At 47.4% G+C, this 23,949-nt stretch overlaps 1 protein-coding gene and 1 long non-coding RNA gene across 3 annotated transcripts in view; one reads left to right on the forward strand and one right to left on the reverse strand.

The window, feature by feature from the left end:
* The window catches only part of PPP2R3A (protein phosphatase 2 regulatory subunit B''alpha), a 61,228-nt gene continuing 37,279 nt past the window's right edge, over nt 1-23,949 (reverse strand). Inside the window, exons 7-14 of one of the 2 annotated variants that reach the window (XM_056357943.1) lie at nt 19,064-19,150; nt 15,842-15,998; nt 13,730-13,778; nt 13,121-13,210; nt 11,971-12,146; nt 11,308-11,426; nt 8,979-9,085; nt 1-4,657 (exon numbers count right to left, since the gene is read on the reverse strand). In XM_056357943.1, the coding sequence (XP_056213918.1) occupies nt 4,561-4,657; nt 8,979-9,085; nt 11,308-11,426; nt 11,971-12,146; nt 13,121-13,210; nt 13,730-13,778; nt 15,842-15,998; nt 19,064-19,150 (882 nt within the window). In that variant the 3' untranslated portion in view covers nt 1-4,560. Of the gene's footprint in view, nt 7,253-8,978; nt 9,086-11,307; nt 11,427-11,970; nt 12,147-13,120; nt 13,211-13,729; nt 13,779-15,841; nt 15,999-19,063; nt 19,151-23,949 lie in introns of both variants that reach the window. The other variant, XM_056357944.1, reaches the window with a different exon arrangement.
* LOC130157911 (uncharacterized) lies at nt 16,010-20,059 on the forward strand. The gene is made up of 2 exons (XR_008825088.1): nt 16,010-19,643; nt 19,711-20,059. It is a non-coding gene; the product is annotated as an uncharacterized LOC130157911 (long non-coding RNA).

The following is a 23,949-nucleotide window of genomic DNA, read 5'->3' on the forward strand; positions in this document are numbered from 1 at the left end:
CAAGCTACTTTTACAAAGTATGAGAACCTTTATTCTTAAATACTCAGTTTCTAAACCCATCACCCAGTGATACAGAGAACAGCTCAGGACAAAAGGGTAAGCGCTGTTTACATGTTTTTCTTACAGCAGCTCATGCTCTTTGTTAAGGTTCATTTTTGACTGCATAGACCCAAAATACCGCGATTTAGAAACATCGTACTCCAGAAATACATACCGCTGAAACAATACTTGGGTGACCTCTTTTTTTTTTTTTTTTTTGGTCTCGCAGGCATGTTTTGTTTCAGAAACTAAGCACAAGACCTTGGTTAGAGCATCTCGAGTCCTCACGCTTAAACCCTTCACTCCGGGAGCACAGGACGGTGTTCAGCAGGTTCCTGCAGGTACCTGGAATCGCCGCTGCTGCCACCTGCCTCTGCTGGGAGCCGGCAGCAGCCGTTACTGCCGAGGCTTTGCAAGAGGAAGGAAAAAACCCACAATCATGGTAGTACCCTGCCAGCAGTAATTGCATGTGCTTGTGTCAAGCCGTATCTCCAGTCTTAGTACTGCAGAGAGAGAGTATTTGTGAATATAGAAATAAAAAGCAAGCGTTTTATAAGGACACAGACCTTAATTTTGCTAGACAAGAGCAGACTAGAGAACAAATAAACGCGGGTGCTTTTTTTTTATCACGCACAAGTGAATTTTAATCACTTTCCTGACTACTCATAAGGAAAAAGGAATCCAGCTCATAACAGACCTCCGTCTGAGCTGGATTTACAATGAAAAATGCATGATCTGTCTCCGAAGGTATGTCACACCTGAAGTGGCGCTGCCAGCGGGAGAGGGCAGGCAGAGCCGGGGCGAGGTGGGCTCTCATGGTTCCTGTGAGCGAGTCCTGGGGCGCTCCCTTGTAGCGAGCTTGCTGACCTCTGGAGCTGGGGGGGTGCACAGCTGACCAGCTCCTGGGGTTTGTATGCACAAACATCCTTGTCTTACACTTCGACTATCCCAGAAAGAAAAGCCAAGCGGGACACGAGTTCCCAAATCTTCCTTGCCTCTAGGCTGCAGCTTCACCTCCCACCCAGAGGAGCTGTGGGCAGGGCAGTCACTGACGGGGTGTAGGACACCCCTGTTACCCGTTCATCTGCGGCTGCTGAATTATGGTTATTTTCAAATGTGTTAGTGAGAGGATTTCTACTCCTAGAGTAAGTAATACAGATTACTGCAAGTTTTGCACGGATGCCATGCTAGCGGTTGTTTCTGTAGCTCGTCCTTATATTCCCATGTAAGGCAAATCATCTGCTGTAAATTGGGGTTTTTTTTCTTTGATTAGCTTGTTGTGGTGACCTACTAGAAAGCATGTTTGGGTTTGGAACCGCTCTGCTTTGCCGTAGCAGTGGTGAACCTCTGTAGGAGAGAGGGCCTTGGGTTCGGGGGCCAAAGGGCTCAGCAGAGCAGCTGCGAGCTCCTGTCTCAGTTTATTGAAGCCAAACCTTCAAAAAGGAATCGGTAATTTTTACCAGGCTCAGGATACTGACTTCTTCAAAAAGCAAGGCGCCAGTTTAGGCAGACTGGTGTGATGTGAGATGGAAGTCTGAACTGGATGGGTCAAATTAAAGCCTCTCTGCAAAAGGCGTTTGAGGAGAAGGATGAAAGATCCTGAAGCGGTGGGTGAGCAAAGCGCGCAGGAAGAGCAGGAGTAGGCTCAAGGTATGAGCTAGCAAGAACAGAAATGCAAACCAAAAGAGAGATGCACCAAGGGCTGCTGCAGCAGCAGCTCTTGCAGCCCGTCACGGGCCGTGTCTGCACCCCAGCACCCATCTGTGCTTCAGGACAGGGTGCTGCTTGCTCAACAGGCAAGTCCTCCAGCCCTTCATCTAACTCCCTCCTTGTGTGAAAAAGAAATTGTGCATTCCCAGGAATATACATCATTCCCGGAAAAGGATGTGGCTCTGAATTCCCACCGGGAGGAGGAGGAGGACGTGTAACACAGAGAGAGGCGGCAGAATCGCCATCTATATAGAGATTTTTCAAAACTCGACTGCATCTGTTCCTGAGAAGCTTGCTCTGACTTTGAAGCTGGCCTGTCTTTGAGCAAGGAGATGGAGCAGAGACCTATGTGCGTCTCTTCCAACCTGAATTATTGTACTGTTCTGTACAGCACTAGGAGAGCTGCTTCTCCTTGAGGCACAAGGGCTGCCCACGGTTAAAGCCCTGGAGACAATCACTAAGTTATTCTGGAATGAGGCTTGATGGAACTGGCAAACTGGACGTTCCAGTACTGCTGCTTACGGAGGTAAAAGCAATGCTGAAGTAACACAAGGGTTCGGTTTCAGCCTAGAATGGGGTCAGGTTCTTCTTGTTCCTTTGAGGAATCTTTGTCTTTGGAGAGATGTAAAATCTTATCAAAGGAAAAGGCCACTGGGGCCCCCGACAGCGAAGCGGTGGGCGGCTTTGCCTGGGTGCTTGCTGGTGACAAGCGGGCGCAGCTGGTTACAACTAGCAGCTGTGTGACTTCCATCCTGTGTTCATTCCTGCAGTCATTTCCTTGTTCCTTCTGCGTTCGGGCCTTTGTGGAATCACCTCCAGGAAAGCTTTCCCCTCGAGGTCACACTGATGATGGAGATGAGACTCAAACACCCTGGTGTCCAGCAGAGCCGCTCCTGAGTGTTTGCTGCATTATCCTCGTTCCGTTAGTGCTCCCCGCTTACGTCTTTTCTTATGGAATGGAAGTTATCTTGCAGCGCCTCTGCTAATAACCTGGGCATCCAGAAGTTTCCCAGATACCGATTCCAGGATCCCCGCTGTGTGTGTGTTTGTGCATGCATCTGGATAAAACAGCAGCTTTGTTCAATAAATATAAAATGGATCCCCGAGCCCAGTACAGCTGAAAACTCCCTCTCTTAGATTTTGATCCCGAGGAGAGTTACTCACCCCAGCAAGGCAGCAGCATGTTCTACCCGGGCAGGGAGAGGCAGGCGCTGCGCTTCAAGGGCTCCTGGAAAAGCTGAATCTGTAGTGACCAGCTGGTTACTTATTTGGTTATTAACACTAAGAGGTACCATCTAGGGACTGATGTTCCATGTGCCAGGCTCTGTACGTGCAAAATGCCCCCGGCTAACGGGGTGTGTGTGAATACACGGGTCAACTGGACGGGTTCTGCCTTCAGTGCAGGCAAGGAGGTGCCTGCCCGGAGACATGGCCCTGGCACCGGCAGCTCCCGGCTGTGCTGGCAGGGACGCCCGGAGGAGGCACGCTCTGGTGTTCTTAGAGCAAGGTAGGAAGAAACGTAGTGTACACAAACCCAGCATTACATATTTGGCCACAACTATGATAGCTGAAATAAAATACAGGAGCTGAAAGCTGTCCCAGGCTGGAGGAGGTACCAGCTCCACTTGTGTATCTATGACGGCTAAAACTGAGGATGGGTAAGAGGATGCTGAAGCGAGGAGCAGCAGCTCCAGCAGCAGTGTCTGCTCCTGCTAGAGACACCGGTTGTGATTCCACAGGGAAAGTCAGTTTAATTTTGCACTTAAAGCAAGAATTCATTAGTCACAGCATCTCCTCTCTGAGACTGGGGCCCGCTTCATGGGTGGAAGAGAAATGTTTGGCAATATTGCAGACCAATTCCTTTACCGGTTAAAGGATCCCTCTGGTAACAGAAATTTTAGCACGCTAGGTTAGGGTTGGGTTTTTTTCTTTGTTATCTCAGCCTCGTCTCTTGGAGAAGGCTACAGGTTGGCGACACAAGAAAGGAGAACCCAAGGAATGGACGGAACCAGCGCGCACAAGACACAGCAGTTCCAACACATCAGCCAAACAGCGTATGGTGGGTTTCTTTGTAAATATGCTAGCAAGTACTTCTACAGAAACAAATCACTAGCCTAAGGAAGATCCTCTTATGCAGAGGAGAATATGTAGAAATATTAACTATGTCTCTAATTCTTAGAGAAACATTACACCAGGTAGTGCTTTAACCATCCACAGATTCACACAAGTAAAATACGTCTAGTGTCAATTGTAAGAGCCGGTGGTTTACAGCACAACAGGGCACTGCACCCTCCCCACGGGCAGGCATGCTGCCTTGGGTTCCAGGACAGTAAGCAAAGAAAAAAAATACCCCAAAAAAACCTTCATTGTGACTTGTGTTTTAAAAGATTTCTAGACATACATTTAAGTTAATTTGGCAGCTCTTTTGTCACTCCTGGTATAAAGTCAAGGGGACAGAACGGCACAGGGCTGAACTGAGAAATGAGCACTGTAGATGTTGCATGCAGTTGTTACAGTTAATCGTTAGATGCTGGCATTTATTGCACATCTAGGGACATAACAGAATTTATATATAAATGAAACAAGGTGCAATCACCATTTTTAATGAGCGTGCATGATAACACATTGTAAAAAGCCTTTTTATAGAAATTACCTTATTGCAATTATACAGGAAGAGAAAAAGGGTTCTCAAGTTACAGTGTACAAAATAAAGCACATTGCTCCAATGATGGATTTAAGAAAAATCCCTAAGTGTCTTGGGACTGAATGCTATCCAGTTTGAAAGATACTGACTAAATGTCTTCCACATCTCTATGCTGAGAGATCTGAGAAAACTAGTTTGTCTGACTTGTCTCCAGTTTCAGGGGGAGATAAGACTTCATCTGTGTCATAGTCTTCTTCAAATGATCTGCAAAGATAAAAGGTATGTCTTTAAAAGGCGTATTTTGGTGACAGCATTTTCAGTGGCTACTAAAACAGCTGGCTAAAACACAGTGGCATGCAAGACGTTAACCTCGAGGAGGGTATTTCTAAGGACTGAAAACAGTGTGGCAGTAACTGGTATTCTGACCGCTGACGTGCCTTTGTGCTCCCATCCATCCTCATCTCTAAGGTCTGGAACGACTTTTCACTGGTGCTCAGCATCACAAAACTTGAATCCAGTTTCAGTAACAATACTCAGTAGCTCGCAGTAGTCTTGTTAGCTCAGTGGAGAAATAAAGTCGTCCAAGCCCTAGAGGAGCTCTGGCTTGCTCAGACCTGCTCGGGAACACCTGGTTTCCAAAGCATCTTCTGGCTCAGGATGTATTTTGACATCTGCAGAAGAACAATTGTGGCCGTGCTGTCATGTTCCTCTCTCACTTGGTTTGAAGTTGAAGATCCAGGTCTTAGCATTTATGGCCCGAGGAGGTTTAGCTGTGAATTCTCAGCTCCAGGCAGTTGCACTATTCGGGCTGGCTGGGCTCCGTGCTTTACAGGACATTGCTTTGGGGCTCTCATCCCATCCCTACTGCTGAGAAATGATGTTTTGAAGATGTGCTCCCTCCAGTCTCAGCACGCTACAGGTTAGTTTCTCAGAGCTCCCAGGAAATGGGAAATCTTCCCTTTGCTCTGAGAGCGATGCTGTTCGTGAAGGAAACGCTGCAGCAGGAGTTCCAGTGGCAAGCACAGGAGTAACTCCCGTTTGTTCACTGGTAAACTGTGCTGCAAAAAGGTTGACTCCTTTGATACCCCAGCACGGATGGTGCCAAGAATGAACCGTCTGGTACTTCCTGCGCTGTTTTTACCCTTCACTAACCCATACATAGGCACAGCAGGCCCTTGGGAGCCTGTATGCATGCCCTGCTGTGGGGGGGATTCTATGCTACAGTCCGGTGATCCCTATGTGAAGAAGAGACAAACAGCATAGAGATCTCCCGGGCCAACATCTTCATCTTCTCTTCCATAAAGGAAAGCACCTGCTTAGTAATTCTGCCACCTTCTGGATTCTTGCATAAGTGGGAGAAGGGAAACAACGGTCTGGATGCTACACCAGTAACTGTTTTGATGATGCATGCAAGGTTGCCCAGAAGTACGCGCTCTACATGCGTTTTGCCTGAGCAGTGCCTGTTGGATGGCCCTGCCCCCCGCCTGGGAACGGCCCCGGCGTGCTCGTACGTGCCTCAGTTTCTCTAATGGCTCCTTGGTTTAAGATGATGCAGCTGAGGAAAACTTTTAATTTCCATTTGAATGCTGTTCTTGAGAATGTTCCTCTTGTGTCCCTTTTTCTTCCATTTTACCAGCTTCTCTTAGCTTTCTTCCTTTTTTTCGATATGTGGAATGGGACCTCTTTCCTGTATTGTTTATCCTGCACATTCACTAGCACTTGGGGCTCCATTATAACTTTTTTACCCAGTGTCTTTTGCTTCTGGACTAAATCTTTTCACACCTGCTTCAAAAGGGCCTTCCCTTGTCCTTTCCCATGTGAGTGAGTCTTCTACTTCATGCTTTTGCTCCTTAAGGCTCAACAGTGCCTGCCCTCCCCACCTTGGAAAAATGGAAGCATCCAAGGGACAGCTTTTCCATGAGATTAGCACTACAGATAATTACCTTCTCTCCTTCCAGGCCAGTTTCAAAGCTTAACAGTCCCAGAAATACAAATGCAGGCTCATGCAGATGAAACGCCCATTCCTCAAGGCTCAACCATGGCAGCTCTAGCTTGTTCAGGGGAGGCAAACTGCTCCAGGAAATTCTTTGTCCTTCCTTTTGGCAAACATTTTTGTGAGCGAGTGGTTCAGCAATGTACTCCCTCCCCCTTTCCCTTCCTTATGCTGCTGGGCTCATGAAAGCGAGAGACTGAGCCATCAGCTGCCTTGAGGGAGACAAGAGCAATGGTCTGAGCTGCCTAAACCAACATCATCTACATCACCTGATCCTGTCTTTGTCCCACTTATCCATCTCTGAGCAGCACTGCTCCGCATGGATGGTGCCCTCGCTCCCTGCTGCCCAGGTGAGGGGGATTCTGTCCTACCAGCAGCATAACTGATGGCCTCTCTCTCCTTATTCCACTCCCGAGGGAGGAACTGACTTTTCCCATGAAGGCAGTTGTGGCGTCCACGTACATCAGCTGGCTGAAACTGGTTTCTGCAACAGCAGTGCCCACTTCTGCCATAGCCAAGACTGCACGAAAGTTTCTGCAAGCCCAATGCTTTTATCTGCATTATGAGCTGGTGCTGGTCAGACTCAGCTGTTGGTGCCACCTTCAGACAGTGTGTACATCCCCCAGGGACAGGCTGAGTCTCCCGCACAGGTGCATACAGCGGCGCATGGCTGGGGGGTGTTCACATCAGCTTAAGCTTCTAGTGAAACGTGATGCTTCGTTGTTGTCCTGAGCAAGACGACACCTTTCTCTCATTTTTGGTGATTGCAGCTCTCCATAGAGTCACAGCATCCCCGAAGTCACTCTGAGCATCCACGGTCCTGCTGAGATCCCTCTTCCAGGAGCAGTGCACTCTCATGGACAAGCCTGCAGACAGCCAGACAGACACTGACTGGGTTTAGAAACCTTCCACTCAGAGAAGCTATGGACAGGGCTAAGTCACAAACGTGGCACACACTTACTAATTCATCTGTGATTGCTGAATAATGGTTATTTTCAAATGTATTAATAAGACAAATACCAGATTTCACATTCTGCCAGCTAACTTAGTCAAAAATCTTCCAGTCTCCCATACAGCTCTCAAATTGTCTTGTTTTGTCCCCACTCTCTATTTCTGCACACCCAGAAATAATGTATGCGCAAAAACTCAATGCCTGTTGCTGGCAAATTTGTCTGTGCATCCAGCTCTTTGTTTTTCTTTTTCCCTTCCTGTTTTCCTGCCTGGTCTGTTGCTATGCTCCATAAATGAGATCTAATCTGGCTGCCATGACTACAGAGCTTTTGAGGGGCTCTTAAAAGCAAGCAGCAAGGTTGCTGCCATGCTCTTTACAGGAAGACACAGCTGTTTTAGACTTCAAAAATGTGACATCACCTACCACTTTTCCTCTGGTTTTGGTGAGTTTGGGTATGCATGGTCCTGCAAAGCTTTTACGGCAGACTGCTATTTCTTTTCTGTGTTGAGGACACAGGTGTTGCAAAGCAGCTTCAGGGAATATATCCATTTTATCTTCCATCCTGTGCTACCTCATTTTCCATTGTGAAGGCCACAAAAAGGCAAGGCAGCTCAAAGGAGACGAGGGAACAGCTCATAGCTGTTTGGATGCACATCACAGGGAGAGAAGGAAAGATAGCTCTCAATAGCTTTGCAAATCCCTGTGGCTAATTAGTAGCTGCTACTGTTATCCCAAACAATTTCCAGTGTGGGAAGTTTTGAAAATTATGCAGTCTTCTCAGTGCTTTTACTTTAATGGCTCTAAATACTGTTCAAGAACGGGTGAAATCCTGAATCATGCAAGATTAACGTAGGGTAAGCATTCTTTGGATGTTTGTTATTAATCTGGAGACTTCCAGAGAAATATTCTCAAGAAGATACTAACACAGACACAAATCTAGAAGATAATTATACTGAGTCTCCATTAGGAGCCTCTGCAGGAGGTCCTCGCACACAGAGAGTTCTGGAGCAACTGCTCTGCCTAAATTAATTGATTCCAAAAATAGCGAGAGTGTCTGTCCATGATTTTCTAGAGGGCTGCAAAAATGAGTGTAGATATTGCAGAAACACCAACAGTGTTTTAAAGAAAAAGTCTCAACAAACTTAGTAGATGAGTGAAAATGTTGCAACACAGCTTATGAAGAGCACAGACTAATAGGCATGATGGTTGCCAGGACGTAAAATTATTTGACTGAAGAAAGTCTCTGCTAGTGTAATAAATGTAACAGAGCTACAGCTTCTAATCTACGATAGCGTGACGTGGTCAATACATGGCCAAGACTAGCAGAAGTCATTCCATCTCTTTTTTTTTTTCGTATGGCTGCCGAAAGAAAAAGGCTTTGTCCTTTTTCCCAGCTATCTTCATTACTGCAGCGCCTGTCGCCGATGCAAAGGGCTGCCCACAAAGCAGCCCGTTGTGACAAACACACCAATACGCCCTTTTGGGGCAACAGTTTCAGGCTTCACACGCCTCCAGTGTTGAGTCCAAATGGTAAGTCCGCTAATCCACTAGTTCTGCGAAAAGTGACATGCACACGCTCCTCCTAAACCTGAGCAGGAGCCAGGTGGCGTGTCCCCAGGGCGGGCAGTGCCTGTGCTTACCCTTCTTGTAACTGTTCGTTCCCAGACTCCTCGGCCACAAGAATCTCATACTCCTCAGCAGCGTATCGGTCCCAGTCAGAGGGTTCAGGGCCGTCGTTTTCAACGTCCTGAAGAGATCAGACAGTCAAGCACACTACGTCCACACCTCTCTACCGCTGTTCACAGTAAGTCTAAACACGTGAACGGCAATTCTAGGATTAGTAAGCAACTGTATAAAAACAGCGAGGCAAAAATTGCCTTAACTGAAGGCACCGAGTCACAATTATCTCAAACTATTTTAACGTCTGCACACAAATGATTATGAAAAAATACATCCCTTAGTCTATAAAGCTCAGCACGTGACCTGAGCTGCCAACTAACTGAGCCGGCTTCATTTCAGAAACGCTGAACACCCGTAACGGCACATTTTATTTGCTGTAGCTCAGCAGGCCCTGCACCGGTAGGTTTGATATTGGTTAAAGAACTTAGGGATTTTAAATCTTTAATTAAATCTGAACTGTAAATGATCTTTTCAGGAACTCCTCACAGTTTGCTAAGTGTGCTGGGTTTTGTTACATTTTGATTACAGTACCCAGTATTTTGGTGCTGTGTTTGTACTAGTATTTGGTACTGTAAAAATGGGTTTGTGCTGGAAGCAGTGTTGGTAACAGGGATGTTTTCATTCCTGCTGAGCAGCACTTTGACAGAGCCCAGCCCTCTTCTGCCTCTCACCCCACCGGCGAGGAAGCTGGGGGGCACGAGAAGCTGGGAGGGGACACAGCCAGGACAGCCGTCCCCAGCTGACCCGAGGGGTATTCCGTACCGTATGGCACCACACTCAGCGTATACAGCTGGGCAAGAAAAGGGGGAGGGACGTTTGGATTTGGAGTGATGGCATTTGTCTTCCCAAGCAATCACTATGTGTGACGGAGCCCTGCTGTCCTGGGGATGGCTGAACACCTGCCTGCCCATGGGAAGTGGTTTTACTTTGCTTGTGTGTGCGGGTTTTGCTTTACCTATTAAGCTGTTTGTATCTTAACCCATGAGTTTTCTCATTTTTACTCTTCTTACTTGCCAGCTGGGGTTAAACCACAACACTGAGTTTGGGCAAGTTTGAGAGCAGGTTACAGAATAATATCCTTATATATATATTTGGCCCTCTGCCATTTGTTGTAAGATGGGGATAACAAGTTATCCTCCCCCTAGCCCCACTTGACTGCCCTTATAATCCGGTTCAAACAAACAAACAAAAAACCAGGATGGTTCTGGCTTGGGCTGTATTTAAGCCTTGAATCATGGAACCACAAAGTTCCCCCTACAGGTTATGTGAGAACAGCTGGGAGGGAACCAGAGGCGGTTTTGGCATCCCCTCCACTTTACTGTACTTTGACCAGACAAAGACTATCTCCCAGAAGGCTCTTCAGCCGTAGTCACATCTGGTTTCACTGCATATGCAAGGGGAACCAGAAGTGAGGGACTTGACACCAACAGCTGGCAAAACTCAAGTCTCTGAACATCCCGCAGGTAGCGGTGAGCAGCAACTGCAAAATACAAACCCCACGATCTCCTCCTGTATCATCCCAGAGAGGATGATGAATAACAGTCCAGCCAGGCTGATAACCAGGCACAATCTGCAACCCCCAAACCTTCCATCTAGACTACCACGTGTGTGGCCTCATCACCGAGCTGGCACCTCACCTGCCTCAGCCCCTGCGCTGTAAAGAAGGTTTCTCCCTTTGGTTCTCTTTAGGCTACGGGAAGATCGTTAGTGCTGGTTTAAGGAGCAAGCTCCACCCCAGATGTTGAATGAATCTTCACATGTAGCCTACTTATTTATGGCCGCAGCTGTGTAGGGGCTGGGAAGGGACAAATGGGATCTCAGGTTCTGAATCTCACAGCTCCGTTCTAACCTGAGCAAACCGGGCTCCTCCTCGCGCAGCTGAGCCCCCTCCTTCAGCTGCAGCGCAACACAGCAGGCTCCGCTCCTTCTCTCTAGAATCACACACTGCACTGCCAGGGCTGGTGTAGTAGGATCAGTGATGGCAACCACATCACAGAACAGCAGTATAACTGGTGCTGGAAGAGACCCTGGGGGTCCCTAGTCCCAGCCTCTGCTCAGATCAGGATTTGCTATGAGGTCAGATCAGGGGCTTGAGGTTTTGTTCAGTCGCATCTTAAAAACATCCAAGAATAGAAGCAGCACAACCTCTCTGGGCAACCTGTTCCGCTGTTGGACTGCCCTACTCGTGCAAAGAGTTTTCTTGGATTCCGTTGGATTTTCCCTTCATCCAGCAGCATTCCAAAAACAGGTTTGAGAAGGCCTGTATTTAGAAATGAAGGTGATTTATACCTTTTGCACTGCAAAGGGATCCCTCTGTTCATTGTCCAGGTACTTCTCTAAGTTGAAGAACGTGTTGTAGAATACATGAGCCATTCTGCACCTCTTTAGGTCTCTCAGGGTTACTCTTCCTACAGGAAAAAAAACCACATTATTGTTCTACTGAGTTCTAACTTAGTGAGAGACTGGACCTGTTCCTTGTCAGTTTTGTAGTAAGTTTTAATTATAACACCAGTATGCTACAATATTACAAAATTTCTTCCCAAGTCAGTCAAGGATTTGAACATTATTCAATAAATGGGTATGTTTATTAGGCTTAAATTCCACATACATATGGAGGTCTTTCACATCCATGTGAAATATGAATCAATGTGAATGGGCATGGTCCAGTTTCATAACCCAGGCTGTGAGCACATGCCACAGCTGGAACATACAAGACTTGTTGCTCCAGTTCCAGCAAGTTAATTCACAAGGTCTCTTGTTTTAGTATTTCAAACCTCCTGACGCATAACATTATGGCACAAAAGTCACTGTTCAGACTTTGACCTTGCACAGTAATTTCAGCGCTGCGATTCTAACTCAAGGCTCTACCTACAGATGGGTTTCACAGTGGCGTGACTTTCTCAGTCCGATATAGATCAAAGAGGATGGAAACTCTCATTAAACAGGACTTACCTTCCCTTTCTGGCTTAACGAGATCAAGCATCTGACACAGCAAGTCATGAAATGGCAGTGGTTCGATGCCCATCACTTCCATCCGCTCACACTGCTCCTCATAAAAGTACTCCAGTTCATACATGGAGAGCACCCCATCCCCATCCAGGTCCATGCACCGAAACCAGTACTCAATACTAAGAAAAAGAGACAGGACTAGTGAAAGCACAGCACTGCACTAGGAAATCCATACAGCAGAGACTGCAGCAATGCACGTCCCCTTTCTCCCATCCCCTAGTGCTCTTCTGCCCAAAGGCTGGCATAAAACCAGGGATGAAAATACCCTTTGGGAAGGATCAGGGCACAAGCCAACACTCAAGAGCACCTCCTGTTAGCCTCCTAGGTGGCTTGTGAGTACAGCCATGCTTGTGACCTGTTTCACCTGGTAGCTGTAGCAAGTGTCCACTGTGCTGCAGCTCAACTGGCTCATGTAGGTAAGGGTGTCCCTGTCTGATTCAGCAGCAAAAGTTGGCCAAATACAACCAGCTCCGAACCCGGGACACTGCCTGTCCCTGAGTGACCCTGGTGGGTGATGAGGCACACATGGTATGCAGTTATTTCCTCTACTCCTTCATACAGAAAGCAATGCTTTCAGGCAGTTACACTCTACATCCTCCCTTCACCACCGCATTTATGAATTCTTCTTCTCATTTTTATTCATAAGATTCCTTGTCCTAATAATCACATGCAGCTCTAGTTTAGCTCTGCACAACAGCCTCCCAGTGGCTGTACAAACCAGGCACACAGGCAGGTTTTACAAAGTGACACAGTGAAGTTTCCCTCCAAACCCTTCTTACACACTTACTACATGCATGAAGGGCACATGCCTGTCTGCTGCAAACGCCTCATGGGTTTATCGCTTCATGGCATGGGGTAACCAAAGGGATTGGTGACTACCAAGACGTTTAACATTAAAGAAAACTGCTTCTACACAAGTTCTGCTCAAGAAAGGCAAACGATTTGACCAAATGTTGACAGTAAGTTGCTTTCTCCCTAATAATCACTGGCACCAAAGCTGTCATCTCTCATAGAAAGCAGCACGTCACAGAATTTTCTATAATCTTATCTGCTCATCTCCATACTTTTACTAATACACAAAAATCAGTCAGACCTTGTGGCACTCCTTTTGTCTTCCTCCGAAATCAAGAGCCACACAAAATCAGCATAACTCATGCGGCCTTCCTTTTGAACTTCATTGCCTCTGGAAGACATACAAGGGGGGAAAAAAACAAAAACCAAACCCCAAATCATCAGGCTCCTCAATGCTCACAATGTTATCCAACATTTTTCAAAAGCCCCAAATAATTTGTGAGAGAAAACGGGGCACGGCCACCCGCTCAGCCCGCACAGCAGTCGCTGCCTTGCTCTCCCTGCAGAGCTGGGGCTCATCTCCCACACCCCCTCCCACTGCGAGTGCTGGGCTGGTTTACTTTTTGGAGGCTCTCCAGCAGTGCTCTCCAGCTATCCCTGTGCCACTGCGGGGCACAAACACATGGTGCATGTTCCCTCCAGCTGTGCCCAGCTGTTCTACAATGAGGTCTATCGGTCGTCATCCTATGGGATTTTTTCTTAAGATACCCAGCAGTCTCACTCCGTCTTGAGGCAGCTCCAACTGGAGCACCATGTTGGAAACCATTCCGATCAGTGGGGATTTTTGAGAGTATCTTGCATTTCTGATCAGCCTGACACTTCTATCCCCAGCCAGTATGCTATTCCTCACCTCACCACAGCGCCGCTGAATATTCGCTCAATAATCCTGTTTGATAAAGCTGGAAACAAAGAAAACACAGAGAAAATGAAGCTACAGGTCACAGGAATAATGGCAATCAGTTGCTTATGCTGAATCTAACAAAGCCATTTCCCATTGCTAAAAGAATGCTCTGTCTACACTGCCTGTCTAACCATTTTACTGGTCTCTGTTTAGCAGCATTTCATAAAAAACAAAGATGACTTTCCCTGTGTGCCTGCCTTTGTATCCTCCTAACCACCACATTTTGCCACAAACATGCCAACTGTATGTTATCTGGATTCCTGGACGTGGGCAGTGTTACTCCTACTTTGCTGTAGCATTAGTCACATAAGCAAATTCTGCTGATAGGAGACTGTTTCGGTGTGTACTGCAGAAGAACTACAGTTATCAAGCAAAAATCACACCTCGAATCCCTATAAAACGCTTGTTAACAGAGCGCAAGCTGTAGCAACCCTGCTGCAGGGAAGGCCAATGAAAAACAAGGATAATTTTAGGTGAGCAGCAAGGATTTGCCAGCCAGGAAACACGTGGGATAGATTGTTATGACAGAGCCACACCAGCAAGCAGCAAGTACCAGTCTTGAGCAGGATTTGCACCGACTTCGCCCTCCCAGACTGCTGACACGCTTCCTTTGGACCCCCACCACAGCACCTTCTAAATATTCTCCACCGCCTCTGTAGTCCTGGCACAGTTCTGACAGCCCAGCCAGGCAGACCCAGCCTGCACCCCCCTCAAACCCCAGTGCTGACAGGCTGCTCTACGCCTGCACCGATGCTTCTCCCCTTCACCCTGCCCACAGCACCCCTCCACCTGGCTCCCCAGCACCAGCGCCCTGCAGGTTTGCGTGCAGCACGCCCTTCATCCCCCCAGAAGGGACCAGGTCTCCCATCTCCCCACGCCAAGTCAGGCACTCCTCCATCCGCACCCCGTTCAGCCCTATCGACACCGCTGGCCCCTGTGGCTGCCACACTCGCCCAGAACCCCCATGGTCTTCCTGTGAACACCGGCACTCAGGACACGTGGGCCACCACACTGCCCTGACACACACCCACCTACAGCGCTGTCGTTCTCACCCCCCTTTCCTCCTTTCCTCCTTCAGCCCACAGGACCTCGGCGCCTACAATGCTGTTCCCATCCCCGGAGCTCCAGCAGTGCCTGACAACTTGTCACGGATCCCTGCAGCCCTACCCACCACCCCACCCCACCACACACGTCACCCCTCCTGCCAACTTCAGTCACACCCTGCGGCTGAACACATTTCCCCAAATTGGATTCTCTCTCCCAGACCTACTCTTCCAAAAAGTGCAGCAACCACATGGAAGAATCCAAGAAAGCTTCGTCTTCGGGATTAAACGTGCTGGTCAATAGCTCAAGCTCTTGCCCCAGACATTACACCATGAGTCCCAACAGGCAGTATGTCCACATGGGCACATCATGCTCTCAGAACATGTGTAATCCTAAAGGGAGCCGACCTGAGTGCCTCCGTCTAGCACAACACACACAGAACAAGTGCCTTTGGATTTTTTAGCCCTTTTGTGGGTTTGTATTCCATTAACTCATCCATAGCCCTTGAACCTTTGAAAACCCATAGCATCTGCTCAAGCTGTAGAAAGGAGTTCCACGCTGAAGTCAAGAGAGATTCCCCTGAGTACACCCCCAAACTGAATGCACCACGCTTTGCTGGACTCGGGTGTTTCTCTCATGTGTTACTGGATTGCACTTCAGCAATCTCTGAAATTCACATGGGCTTGTCCTTCTTGTCCCTACTTCCAAGCTCCTGCAAAACCCTTAGTAAATAATGAGCAAGCTTCAAGACGTTATTTTAGCTTGTCCTTCTGGCAGTGACCCACACGTGAACAGACGTTCCCCTTCTAGCTACTCGGGCAGAAAATAACGTGTACTGCGTTTCCCTGTGTCTAAGCCCCGACAAGTGTCTCTGTAAATCAGCGATTGTGTAAGAGATAGATGACTCTATTTACGTTTCTTGAGGCATCAAATTACCCAAATTAAAGCTACTCTTTAGTGGGAACATTCTGTTTCCAGCAAGCCCCTTTGTCCCACCACAGCTTGCAGGCAGCATACCTTGGTCACTGTACCTAGCCAGATCCTTCTGGCTGATGTAAAGATCATGGTCAGTGTCCAGCTCCCAGAATTTACAGTATATAACATAGAAGTGCTCGTAGGAGAAATAATCTGTGATCTGATTTATGTCATCCTCTTCTTCCAAAAGAGCAAGCGTCTGGAAGAGCACAAATAAAGCGGGAAGTTAAACCTCGACAAAGGCAGTTCAGCAGCCGAAGCCCCCCAGCCTCTGCGGGAGTTGGGTACCACATTCCTCAACAGCCTTAACCTCCCGGTTAGCGTACGTATGCACAGTATTGCTGCCGCTCGGTGAACAATTTCTGCTGATTTTCAGCCACAGTGAAGAGTGAGGCAGAGAAACAAGGACACAACTGCTGTCTCAGCTGGGATCTGTTATTTGTGAAACATTCCTGACCTGCACCGGAGACTCTCAGAGCCATTTATGACAGCAAGTGCACAGCTCTCCACAGGAACCAAGATACATCTTTACACATCACACATCTTTCCATGGCTCCCAAAGGACAAAATCATCTTGCTCCAGACTCATGCCTGGACTGGGGAAGGAGGGATGGATCTCGGGCAGATCAAACCAATCGCACCAATTTCCCTGGGCTGTCACTGGCAGGAATTAGTCTGGTTTAACTGGGAGGCTCAGACAGGTTTCCAACCGTGACATCTGTTAACATGCCTTGTTAGAAAACATTTAGTGACAACGTCCTTGTTTCATTCCTACTTCAGACCTACCTCTGTCCTTCCCTCCTCTCCATCTTCCCACCAACAGGAGGGTATTGCACATTTACCAGTGCCGCCTCCCTACTTGCCTTTCTCCTAGTGCTGAGGCCATGGGACACCAGACAGCCTTTTCAGGTTAACAAATTCTGGCTGCAGGAATGTGAAAACGCTCACAGACCCAAGTGAGCGATAGGGTTGTCCTCCCCTGCCCTCACAGCCTCTTAGAAAGGAAGAGGTGGAACACAGCCCAAGAGCTACCCCAGGGAGTTGTGGTTCTGAGCAGATGCTGTGCCAGGCACTGATAGTTCAATGTCAACTTTCAGTGACCTCCAGCTCCAAGGAACCCAACCGAGTCTCAACAAGACTCTCACATCCTGCTATCCACCAGGTTCAGTAAAGTTTCAGGCAGGGACAACAGGGTGGCACTGCCAGACCAGCACCGTTCAGACTTGCTGACACTCAAGTCTAAAAACCTCTGATCAATCACTCACTAGCCTCTTCAGATTCTTCAGGGGTCTCTCCATTTCTTTGTGGATATAATCACTTGGGGAGTTTTTTCAGTAATTTTTTTTTCGTTTATAGCTCATGCCAAAGTACACCATTTACACACGCAGCAAAGGGCTGCCCAAGCAAAATCAGAGCTCAACTTCCCTGCTGCAGGAGATGAAAGGCAGAGCAGACCTGCAAGGAGAAAAAGGGGAAGTGTATAAAGGGAGAAAATGAGCGAATAAAGATGCAAGATAAGTTGGGAGGATTTGTTTATAACAGAGGTTAGGGAGGAACTGGGATCAGAGGGCTTGGACTGGCATGAGACAACCCAAGGGAGCACTGATTTTCTTCATTAGCTGATGCGATCACTGGGGCAGAACACGTCTGAAAGGAGGAGGAACACGAACTCACGCTTGAGGCTTTTGAGGAAGACAGCACGCCACGTTTGGAAGGGAGAACAGGACGCAGTGGGGAAGTCTCACTGTTTTAGCTGAGTCCGTAACCTCTCAGCCTAAAGACTTTCTGGCTTTTTAGATTGGGCTGCAGTTGAGCAGCCTTATGTAGAGGAATGAAGCCGGGTTAATTAGCATTGATAATATACAGCTGTGGGCTGGCTTCAGGGGCGGTGGGGCAGCTGATGTAGATAAGGTGCAGCTGTGGCTGGTTCTGTTAAGAGGCTGGGCAGCCAAGGAAGAGGGAGGAGGAAGAAGCAGAGAAAAGAGAGAGAACGCACGCCTGGGATGAGGAGAGACGAGGAGAAGGCAGCAGAGGGACTGACACGAAGAGTATGTTGGTATGAGATGGTAAAAGCCCTTGTTGCAGCTAGTAGTTTGGGGAGTGCTGCGACAACTGGTGCCCTGTGTGAAGCCCTTCAGATTATGAGACTGGATGTAACGAGCAGCAACAGCGATGATGGCTGGGCCGGGGGATGTTTGAAGTCTGGAGCAGTGACAGCAGCACCCAACAAGGCAGAGACAGGTGGGGACAGCCTGTGATCCAGATCACACTGAGATAAGCGGGAAGAGCCTGGGGATCTGGATCAGACACTGGTAAAGGTGAGCCGTTGGGATCAAAGAGAAGGAAGCCTGACTGCCGTGGAGTTCAGAGACCGAGGGTAACGGCCGATAGTGGCAGAGTACACGGCCAGACGTGGCAGCAGCCCGCAGCGGGCCCAGAGCGGGTCCGGCCAGACAGCGGTGATGGCTGTGCCGGGGGACAGTGCGGGAGCAGTGCGATGCCGTGGGCAGCTCCTGCTGTTGGTGCTGCTGCTCGGCCTGGTGGTATTCCTGCTGGTGTTTATGGGCTTGTTGAAGGTGTCTCCAGTCATAGACGAAATAAGCGACCGTATGTGATGTTAAAAGACCTTGTTGCAGCTAGTAGTTTGGAGAGTGCTGTGACAGCCTTAGACTGTTTTAACCTGGTGCTCTTTTGGGAAAAATATTGAGAGAACAGCGGTCCAAATCCAGAAACGTCTGCCCAATGTAAGGATACAGCACATGGATTGTAACAAGAACTGAGCTGCATTAACCTTTCTGAGGAAGTCTACCGCTGAAGTGGAAATCAGCTCCCGAGATGCATGGTGTTGCAATCGCACGGCTCAGCATGCCTGCCTGACTGTCAGGGCCGGCAGGGAGTCAGGAAATGGGCTGTCCTACCCCCCGGGTGCTGTAGGCCGTCCAGCAGCTCTTCTTGGCTGCTCAGTGAGCCACTTCACATAGGCGCACTGCTGCGTCTGGCTTCCCTTCCTCTTTGGCAAGGGAAGGAGCCAAGAGCCAACCTGCTTGCTGTAGCTGCAGAGCTGGTGCACCGCCATCCCCTGACCTTCTACCAGTGCACTCTTAGCTACTCCAGCTCCTGGTCTTCTCTCACATCAGCTCAAGACACAACTCTCCAGCACTCTCCCGGCACCGCGCACCTGGCCTCCCTCGCTCTGCAGTATACAGCTATAGGAACAAAAGGTACGACGCATTCTGTATCTTGTTCAGGCAGAAACCAACATACTTGCAAGAAGTTGCTTTTCCTCAGCTCTGTTAGAGTGATCTTCCCAGACCAGGATCGATTGACTGTGTAGAATATTCTCTGTATAACCTGCAACACATGAACAGCGCTCTTGAAATCAACTCCTGAAATACACCAGTTTGCGAATTTAAATGCAGTAACTTTGTTTATTCACTCATCCTAAGGGGACCGATTTTTGAAAACTGCTCTGTGATCTCCTTTGTAGGTACTACTATCTCTCACTATGCAGCCTGAAAGTAACATTTGTTTCTGAAATACTATTATCTAGCTTCACTCTGCAAATATTTTCACTGCTCTTAATTCACAACTTTGAGCATCCAGATGCATTATTTATGTCAGGGAATATGTTCAAAGTGCTGACGAATCGCTTTGAAACTGAGTTTTTCAGGTTTTAGACACTGTACCTTGCATGGATCTCAACCAAAATAAGTGGTTTTTTTCTGCTGTAGAACACTATCAGGACTTTCGAAGAGCAAACAGGACATGTAAATGAAAGCCACAATTGATGTCTGCCCTATATTGTCTCAGTGGAGCCACGGAGAGGATGCAGCATTGTTAGAAAGTAAGCAATAGAGATTATCTGTCTGCATTTATCTCGGGTAGGTGTTAACCTAATTTATCTCCTTTAGTGACCTGCCTCTGGTGAAAGTGAGTAACAGGCCTGGTGAGGAATGCACAAACTTCTGAGAACACAAGGGGAACAGCTCACAGTAAGAGACTGAGAACACTCTCAAGCACCCAAAGCAGCAAGCTGAACCCTTCCCAGCCCACTCCTTGTTGGCTTGTCAAACATCAACGGGGGGGGGGGGAATGCAACTGTGTGATCAGGCACATGCAAGAATAAACTTAACAGGGGAAAAAACAAATAAACATCTTCAACATGAGAAATCAGAAATATAAATGAATATCAGCACTGAAATCTACGTAATATAATTCTTGTCGACCAAATCTAATAAAACAAACCTTCAATGCCTCTGACATCATGTTGACGTATTATCCTAGAATTTCAGTAAACCATAATAGTGCCAGCTATTCCAACACGAAAATTTAATTCACACAACAACATGGACATTATAGGGATTAATCCAGTTGAATTAAATGGGAGGGGGTTGTTTCTTAGCTAGAGCCTAGCTTTGAGTAGGCAATCACCATTTAAGCGCCATGCTTTGACTCAGACACACAAGCACTGGTTCTTAGTCCAGAACCAAGATCCGGAATCAAGTATGAGATTGTTGCCAACAGCCTGCTTTGGGATACACAGATGAGCGAGACAGTAAATGCTGACAAGTACAATTAATTTTGAGAACAACAAGAACTATTTGAGGACTCCAAATGCATCCTGAAGAGAGAAAACATGTATATTCGACTTAGCTGAATATGACACCTGTCGGTAGCCATCCTGTCCCTTACGAGCCTACATGGGGAGATGCAGGACAGCAGGAAGACTCTCGGTGTCTCATTGACTACATAACCAGAAGCTGAGATCAGCCTAATTCAGGCAGATAAGAACACACTTCTTTAACTGCTGGACAACTCCCAAAGAAGCACTGCAGGGTCTTTAATCACTCCGTACTTCAAAGATGGATGTCCTTTTACAGTTGGATGTCAATTAAACAAAAAATCTATTCTAACTGTGGCAATGACTGAGCAACGTACTATGGCCTGTGTAATACAAGAGGTCAGACTAGGTAATCACAGTGATCTTTTCTGGTCTTAAGCACAATGAAAAGGCTGTATGTTTGTTTCTTTAACGTCTTTGGCAGCCTCTGCCATTCTGCACTATTTTTGGACTTTGTTTGGCCTTTGCTGCCAGATTGCACAACAGCTCAGAGACCTATGTGGGTCTCACCTCACACGTAACCCATTATCACACCTGACAACTCTTTAACTATTGTTAAAGACACTGTGTTTTCACTCCATTCCAAGGACTCAAAAATAACAATCCCAAGAATCAGAAAAAGGACCCTAACTGGCACTTCTTCTCGTCCCCTGCCTGCAGGGTAATAAACGACAACAAAATATAACCCTGTTTGTAACACGTAAGAAATTGTTCCTCTGTCAGCCCATATGGACAAAGATGTTCCATCTGCTCTCTCCTCATCTAGCTGTAAAAAGAAGGCATGTCTTTTACGTCCAGTCACTCAGTGCAGGTTTTATTATTAAAATAATGGTCCAGTTTCAATTGCTAGTACATGGTGCATGTATCAGTATGAAATGTCAGTGCTGCTCTCTTCTCCAGGTTGTGAAAAAACAAGCTGTTAAAAAAAGCATTTGGGAAACATCCTAGAACATAATTACATAGCCCGAGATGATTTGCAGCATTCAAGCCACACTTTTCAGTTATGCCTTACTGAAAGCCGTAACTGGCTTTGGTTTTCCCATCATTTATTCTGAAATTTCCCAATTTATTCAGAATTCAGTTCACAAGCCTTTGGAAGGGGGAGCCCCTTCCTATTTGCCCATTTATCCTCCTGTAATCTACCTCCAGGACCCAAACCACTGATGGGTCAGTTCTGGACCTTTTCCCAGTCTACCCACAGAAGAACAAAAGCAGTACCATTTCTGGAAACACCCACAAAGCTTTATTAAACCCTGCAGGCCATCCTCCCCTTACACATTCACGCTGGTAATACTGCATAACTTCAAGCATTTTTCAACAAGCAATATAATTTGCTTGTTGTTTTCAGTTGACTCAGCTTTTCAACAACAGCATGCAGCACTAACTCTGAGCCTTGTTTGAATGTTCTGGGAGAAATCCCATTTTAAAGCTTTAACAATAAATGCCACATAATATTCTGCATTGTCTTCACCGGCTTCAGGAGTCAGTCTCTGTTGAAAGAAACACAAGTGGTTTAGTATGCTGGCAATGCCACAGCTCAGGTACTGATACAGATTAAATTACAGCCTACTGTATCCAAAAAGGCACCTCTAAAAGGTGCGGAGATAGGCAAAAAAAGTATTGAAACATGCATACGCATCTTACCCATACTAGACTGTTCACTCTCCAGGCGATTTCAACCAAGTGATGCTATATCCAGCAATGAACGCACCAAAAGCCAGTGTCTCCTTACACCTCCACCTGTAACACAAAAATATAATGTAATTCTTGCACTAGCAGCAAATACATCATTCTGTCACTGTAAATAGGTATAAGGCACTCTACCTTGAAGGGATCAAAAGGATCCAGGTAGTCTCAAAATCCAAGGACAAAGCTGTATCCTTCATTACCTCCTGGTGGAAACACCGAATTTTGTAACATTAAAGAGAAGTGCCAAACTGTCTGTGAAAGGAGATGTGAGAAATAGAACTCCTGGTACCAGAGGAGAGCCACTGCTGCAGCGGGCCAAGTACTGCCACTCCAGATGGGATCAACCTGACCCCACAGCCTGTCTCCCAGGGTACTGACTCTGTCCAGCTCAGGGATCTGGCCACGCTGAGCTCAGAAGGAACCTGTCTGCCAGCACAGACACCCAGAACAGCACTGCCCTGCCAGCGCGAGGGGTCTGCGAAGGATATCACAGCTTTGTAAGATTCACCACTTTAGACGCCTTTTGCCTCAACCACAAGCACCGCTGTTTCCTGGCTGCCTGGGAGCAAGCCTGGGAAGCTACCTCCATCAGAGTACGGTGAGTGAGGGTGCCTAAAAACTCAGACCGGAGTAAGGAAGCACAGTTGAGACAGCAGCAGGATCAAGAAACATTGAGGAGCTTCACATAGTGATGAAGGGTCTGGTTCTGTGCCTGCTTTACGGTGGTCACACAGGACCTTGCCCAGGCGCAAGGGAAGTTGTGGGAAAGAAGAGCAGAAAGAGAAGGTGCTGCCCTTTTTAGTAGCAGCCTGCACTTCAGTTATCTTGATGCGGAACCTCAGCTTTACACAGCTGGTCTCTCAGACCAGAACATGCACTGCAGCCCAGTGAGGTCCAGACTTTCTGCAGCAAGAGCGATCGTCTGGGGGATTACTCTACAAAGACATTTGTTTCTAGCCTTTATTCTCTCCTTTAGACCCTGAAAAACATAGAAACACCACGTGGCTTCAGAAGAGGAACCTGGAAAGGCAGGTGCACAGAACTGCCTTTGCCACCACCCAATAGCCAGCACCAGGACAACCACACGTTACATGTATGTATGTATGTATGACAACCGGCTCACCAGCAAAGAACAACTGGTTGATATTACAGTCGGAAACCGACGCTAGTGTTAGCTTAAATCTTTCAGCTTTCACCTTTCCATGTACTTTAAACATCAAATACCAGGGTACATGTGCCACAGGCACCTTCACACCCACCCATTCATGTGCCTCTGTAATTCCCAGGCCACTGTTAAACCCATTCTGGCCAGTTACTACGCTTAATGCATTTGCTGTCCTGCTCCATGGGGATAAACACGTTGCTAATACACCGATGTTCGCTGTCATGTTCAAGCACATCTAAAACATTTAGAATCCATTCTTGTTATACATTTTCATAAAACATTAGCGTGACAGTTCAGGGTTTGCCCAGAGCAACAGTGTCTTCCTGCCATCTGCTCCTTACAGGAAAGGAACTGTCTGCCAGCAGCCCCCCAGCTGCCAGCGCGTGGTGCAGCCAGCCCCCATGCAGACCCTGGCAAGCCAAGAGGAGAAACTAAGCTCTGGAGCCCTGCTGGGATACAGCTCCCATCAGGTCTGTCATTACCTGAATTTGTTACCACTGCAGAGATACAGTATCCTAACATTTATACCTTTTATCCAGATTCATGCCCCACACCAGACAAGCTAAAGCTTAAAAAAACAGTACAAAATTAGTCAGGTAAAGCACCAGTCTAACTCCTGATGGCACAGTTGGAACAAAGCTACAGAACAAAAACCCAACGACAAATTGTAGTCAC

This window comes from Falco biarmicus, chromosome 13 (genome assembly GCF_023638135.1).
Source record: "Falco biarmicus isolate bFalBia1 chromosome 13, bFalBia1.pri, whole genome shotgun sequence".
NCBI lineage: Eukaryota > Metazoa > Chordata > Aves > Falconiformes > Falconidae > Falco > Falco biarmicus.